This window comes from Orycteropus afer, unplaced genomic scaffold (assembly GCF_000298275.1).
Source record: "Orycteropus afer afer isolate SDZICR_OR568_19922 unplaced genomic scaffold, OryAfe1.0 scaffold00017, whole genome shotgun sequence".
Taxonomy (NCBI): domain Eukaryota; kingdom Metazoa; phylum Chordata; class Mammalia; order Tubulidentata; family Orycteropodidae; genus Orycteropus; species Orycteropus afer.
In genome coordinates, this window is record NW_006921604.1 from 411,682 (window position 1) to 418,358 (window position 6,677).

Below are 6,677 nucleotides of genomic sequence, written 5' to 3' on the forward strand. Positions count from 1 at the left end.
TATCCATATGACTATGAGGAACACCATTGATACTACTATTATTCAAATTTATGCACCAACCACCAAAGCCAAAGGTGAGAAAATTGAAGATTTTTACCAACTTCTGCAGTTTGAAATTGACCGAACATACAATCAAGATGTATTAATTATCACTGGTGATTGGAATGCAAAAGTTGGAAACAAAGAAGAATCATGAGTAGTTGGAAAATATGGCCTTGGTGATAGAAATGACACTGGAGATTGCATGATAGAATTTTGCAAGACCAACAACTTATTCATTGCAAATATCTTTTTTTCAACAGCACAAACAGTGGTTATACATGTGGACTTCACCATATGGAGTACAGAAGAATCAATTGACTACATCTGTGGTAAGAGGCAATGGAAAAGCTCAATATCTTCAGCCAAGGCAAAGCCAAGAGCTGACTGTGGAACAGACCATCAACTGCTCATATGCAAGTTCAAGATGAAGCTGAAGACAATTAAAACAACATTTGACCTTGATTATATCCCTCCTAATATTAGAGAGCATCTAAAGAATAAATTTGAGGCATTGAACACCAATGATCAAAAACCAGAGGAACTGCAGGATGACATCAAGAACATCACCCATGAAGAAAGCAAGAGGTCATTAAAAAGACAGGAAAGGAAAAAAAGACCAAAATGGATGTGAGAAGAGACTCCAAAACTTGCCTTTGAATGAAGAGTAGCTAAAGCAAATGGGAGAAATGACAAGATAAAAGAGCTAAACAGAAGATTTCAAAGAGCAGCTCAAGAAGACAAAGTCAATTGTTATAATAAAATGTGCAAAGACCTGGAGTTAAAAAGTGAAAAGGGAAGAACACATTTGGCATTTCTCAAGCTGAAAGAACTGAGGAAATCATTTAAGCCTTGAATTGCAATGCTGAAAGATTCCATGGGCAATATGTTGAATGATGCAGGAAACATCAAAACAAAATGGAAGGAATACACAGAGTCACTGCACCAAAAAGAATTGGTAGATGACCATCCATTTCAGGAAGTGACATATGATCAAGAACCAATGGTATTGAAGGAAAAAGCTGAAGCTGCACTGAAGGAATTGGTGAAGAACAAGGCTCCAGAAATTGACAGAGTACCCATTGAAATGTTTCAACAAATGGATGCCACACTGGAGGTCCTCACTTGGCTATGCCAAGAGATTTGGAAGACAGCTACCTGACCAACTGACTGGCAGAGATCCATATGTTTTTCCCCTTCCAAAGAAAGGTGATCCCACAGAATGTCGAAATCATCAAACAATATTGTTAATATCACATACAAATAAAGTCTTACTGAGGATAATTCAAAAATGGTTGCAGCAGTACATTAACAGAGAGCTTCCAGAAATGCAGGCTGGATTCAGAAGAGGACATGGTCATATTTTGGCTCTTGTGGATTTGCTTTAATTGTCTTCAGCTTCAACTTGAACTTTTACATGAGCTTGTACATGGTCTGTTCCACAGTCAGTTCCTGGCCTTGTTTTGACTGAAGATATCAAGCTTCTCCATTGTCTCTTTCCACAAATGGTATTGGTCTGATTCCTGTGTATTCCATCTGGTGAAGCCCACATGTATAGCTACCATTTGTGTTGCTGAAAAAAAAAGCATTTACATTGACTAAGTTGTTGGTCTTGTAAAATTCTATCATGCGATCTCTGGAGTCATTTCTATCACCAAGGCCATATTTTCCAACTACTGCTGATTCTTCTTTGTTTCCAACTATTGTATTCCAATCACGAGTAATAATCAACACATTTTGATGGCATGTTTGATCAATTTCAAACCGCAGAAGTTGGTAAAAAAAAACTTCAATTTCCTTGTCTTTGGCTTTGATGGTTGGTGTGTAAATTTGAATAATACTAGTATTAAGTGGTCTTACTTGTAAGCATATGGATATTATCCTAAAACTCACAGCATTGTTTTTCAGGATAGATCTTGAAATATTCTTTCTAACAATGAATGTCACAGCATTCGTTTTCAATTTTTCATTCCTAGTGTAGCAGATCATATGGTTGTCTGGTTCAAAATGGCCAAAACCAATCCATTTCAGCTCCCCAAATCCTAGTATATAGATCTTTATGTGTTTTATTTCATTTTTGACAACTTCCAATTTTCCTAGATTCATACTTCATACATTACATGAGTAATGGATGTTTGAAGCTGTTTCTTCTCAGTTTGAGTAGTGCCATATCAGTCAGTGGAGGTCCTGAAAACTTACTCCATCCACACCATTACGGTTGACTCTACTTTGAGGAAGTAGTTATTACTCAGTAGTATTTTGAGTGCTTTCTGACCAGAAGGGCTCATCTTCTGGCAATGTATCAGACAATATTTCAGGGCTGTTCATAAGGTTTTCCAGTAATGTATCAGACAATGTTCCACTGATGTTCATAAAGTTTTAATTGGCCAATTCTTTGACAAGTGGATGGCCCCTTCCTTCTTCTAAGTCTGTCTTAGTCAAGAAGCTCTGCTGAAACCTGTCTATTATGGATGACCCTACTGGCATTTGAAACACTGGTGGCATATCCTCCAGCTTCACAGCAACACATAAGCCACCACAGTATGACAAACTGATGGACAAGTGGTAGAATAGCATAATAGCAAACAATCTATGGGAGGATACTAAAGGTGATATGCAAGTTCAACAAGCATGTGTAGACAAACAGAACTAAACCCATGAGCATATATAGGTAGGCCAGAAGATATTTCTACATATGTATCTGTATGTATATCCATGTTTATAGCATGCTTAAAGCATATCCATGTTTATAGTATAAAAAAAAGCAGAGGGCAGAGTTATGAAAACTTCTTAGTCACAACCAAACATTTGGAGAGAATAAGGCACTAACATTGGGAGCTTAGGACCACAGTCTCAAGTGACAGTTAAGTCAATTGGTATAACATAGTTTACAAAGTAAGTGTTTTACATTCTATGTGGAAAGCAGCTACCGGAATCTTAAAAGCTAGTGAGTGGGCATCTAAGATACAACTATTATTCTCTCTGTGTCCAGAGCAAGGAAAAGTGAAAAAAATCAAAGACTCGAGGAAACAATTAGTCCAAAGGACTAGTGGACCACAAGAACCACAACCTCCTCTACTCTGAGACCAGAAGAACCAGCTGGTCCTGGCTACCATTACTGCTATGATTGGAACCACATAAGGTCCTGGAAAAAATGGGAGAAAAACAGAATAAAATTTCAAATAATAAAAAAGACCAGATTTACTGGTCCTGTAGAGACTGGTAAGATCTGTGACACTGTGGTCCTTAGACATCTGTCAAACTTGAAACTGAACCCACCCTTAGGGATCACTTTGCAGCCAAACAATAGACAGAACTATGCAGTGAACAATAACACTCATGAGAAACATATTCCTCAGAACAATTAACCACGCTAGACCAAAAGGTCAGCATTTGACCTAAAACAAAGTTCAGAAGTTAGGAAAGAACAGTAAGGAAAGACCAATGAATACAGAGGGCCCAGGGAGGAAGTGAGAAAAGTGCTTTTATATTGAAGGGATTGTAATTAATGATATGAAACAAAATGTGTATGGAATGTTGAATAGAAAACTAATTTACTCCATAAAATTTCACCCAGACCATACTCATTTTTAAAGTGTGTGTGTTAGTGTGCATGTGTGTGTGTTCAGATCCTTCTGTCTTCTGAACCCATTCCTGAAGAAAATAAGGTTTTGATTCAGCTTGTGACTGAAAGAAAAAAAAACTAAAAAAAAAAAAATTCTTGTTCAGAATGGGTGGTGTTAAGGATTTAAAATAAAAATATATTGACAATTTTATGAAACAACGAATATTTCCCCCTCAAAATTGCTGATATATACAATATTTGGCTCATAATTTGAATGATTATCCATGTAAACAAAAGGTCCATTTTAAGCAATGATTCTTGAGTACTTCCTGTGAGTTCAAGTTGTAGGATAAAAAATAAAATGGGGAGATTTCCTATTCCACTACCAAAATAAGTTGATTAAGACTACAAGATCATTTGGGAAATTATTAGCTGCAATTAGCAGAAATTGCAATTATCACTGAATTGAAGGGGATGAGGGTGTTTAAGCAAAACAATAGTGCAGAGTGTCAGACTTAAGGTAAGGCTTGACCCAGTGGTTCATTTGTGTCAGGAAATTCCATTTTCTTCCTACCTCTCCAGTGAGCTCTGGTAGCGTAGTACCTAAGGCACTTGACTGCTAACCAGAAGGCTGGCAGTTCAAACCCACCAGACACTCCTCGGAAGGAAGATGAGGCAATCTACTTCCATAGTGATACTGCCTTGGAAACCCAAGGAGGGGTCTCTATGAGTCGGGTCTGACTCGACAGCACATAACAACAACAACTCCAACTTGCTTTCCATTGTCCTAGTTCCATGTAAGGAGATCTAGTGGTATAGTGTCAAGACATTTGACTACTAACCAGAAAGCTGGCAGTTTAAACCAACCAGCCACTCCTCAGAAGGAAGACTGGGCAATCTACTACCACAGAGATACCCCGTTGGAAACCATAGGAGGGGTCACTATGAGTCGGAACCAACTCAGTGACAGTGAGTAAGCAGTAGTAGTAAGTTCCATATAAAGGGAAGCTTTAGCATGGATGCCAATAGATCCTGGGATTATAAATTCCTTATTCATATATGGTGCTCATTCCACACATTCCAGCAGGAATTCAGGGTCTCTCCTGGTTGTGGAGCTTTAGGGAATAATTATTCTTTGAGAGATCACTGCAGATCACTGCTATTAAGACAAGGCCTATTTCAAAGACTAAATTGCTCTCTGCATTTCATCCCTAGAACTGGGTTGAATCAGAATTCCCAAACTTGCCACAAAGCAAACAAATTCTGCCCTTAGGATATCAAGAGACCATGTGATGTGTCCATATGCTTGGACATCAGCATTACATCATCAGGTAAAACTGGTATATACAAGCAGGACCTTGAATAGGTCCTGAGGGCACAAATGAGTTACATGTGTAAGTAGCTTATGGAACATACACATACTGAATTGCTTCCCATCCCTCATTCTATACCAAAGCCTTGTGTGGATTCTTTTACGACAGGTGACTTAGGGAAAAAGAAAAATAAATTATAATATTAAGTCAAACAAAGAGCATACAAAAAGGACTAGGACATTTCCATTGATACGTTTTTGTAGTCTGTTTTCCTACATTTTATATTTGATCTATTATCATAACCTCATCCAACTTTAGTTTTGAATCAATTAATTTTTTGACACCTATTCAGATTTGGTGCTCTGTAAAGCCTAGAGCCCAGGTAGCTTCCCATATAAACCTGCCCCTTGATCCTGCCTCAGTCACAATTGAGTTCTTCAACATCTTCCTCTTCAACAGATTCAGAGAATGTGCTGTGCCTGCTCTCAGATAAATCACACATTTGGGCAGCTGGGCCACTCCAAGCACAGGTTTTTGTGCAGGGCTGCACCACTGTGGGAGGCAACTGTGTACCCTGATGACAGTAATAAGTTGCAACATCTTCAGTCTCCACCCTGCTGATTTTAAGAGTGAAATCTGTAACTGACCCACTGCCACTGAACCTCTCGGGGACCCCAGTGAACTGGTTAGAAATCTTATAGATCAGGAGCCGTGGAGCTTGGCCGGGTTTCTGCTGGTACCAGTGCAAATAGGTTTTTCCATCAGTATGTACGAGGCTCTGACTTGACTTGCAGGAGATAGTGGCCGGCTCTCCAAGCCTGATGGGCAGGGTGAGTGGAGTCTGTGTCATCACAATATCCCCACTGGATGCTAAAATAATGAGAGAGAAGTGCAAGGTTATGTGCAAACGATTTGAGCCATTTTCATGATTATCTTCTGTTTTTATTAATTTTTTGCTAAACTATCATTTCATTTTTCTGTCATTTTTTTTTTAAATTGCTTCTTCGTATCCCAAAGTATCTAGTTTGCCTACACCAACACACTATTTAGTTGTCACAGTTTTCACCAGAGAAAAAATACTGGCTCCTCACAATTCTTCCTCACATTTTCAAATAAAACAGTTGTATGTCTCTTTCTAAAGGACAAAATGTATCCATCTAATATGCTGACAGAATAGACCTTATGACCAACTATGCCATCAAAGGTCGCCCTTCCCACCCCTTCTTTTCATCTCCCCTCTGTCCTTACCAGGGATCCAAATCATTAATATCCCCAGGAGCTGAGTAGGGAACGTCATTTTGAGAAGTGGAATTGATGAATCCTGATCAGGAAAGGTAGATTAGAGCTCACTATTTATCTCACCAGCCACTCCTCAGAAGGAAGGTTGGGCAATCCTACTTCTGTAGTGACACTGCCTCGGAAACCTAAGGAGGGGTCGCTATGAGTCAGGTCTGACTCGATGGCACATAACAACAACAACAACAATTTATCTCACACTTTCAAAGAAGGTTCCTCCCCCAGGGAACGATATGCAAAGCCCATGGGTGCAACAGTGTGTGAAAAGAGCAAAGGGGAGAGTGTGCCTCGCCTGTGATCAAAGCAGCATAAAATGAATCTGTGTTTGGAGGAAAAGATAAAAAGTCATTTCTGCTCTCTTTAATGGTCACTGCCTATTGTGAAAAGCTGAATCTCTGGACAGCACATATTGCCCATGGCTCGGCCACTCTACGAAAGCATCAGATTCCCTGAAGATGTATAGA

At 39.1% G+C, this 6,677-nt stretch overlaps 1 gene segment (V, D, J or C); it reads right to left on the bottom strand.

The window, feature by feature from the left end:
* Positions 1–5,335: 5,335 nt before the first annotated feature.
* LOC103213757 lies at positions 5,336–6,214 on the bottom strand. The segment is given in 2 exon segments: positions 5,336–5,787; positions 6,166–6,214. Coding segments are annotated over 2 exon segments (501 nt in total).
* Positions 6,215–6,677: the final 463 nt, after the last annotated feature.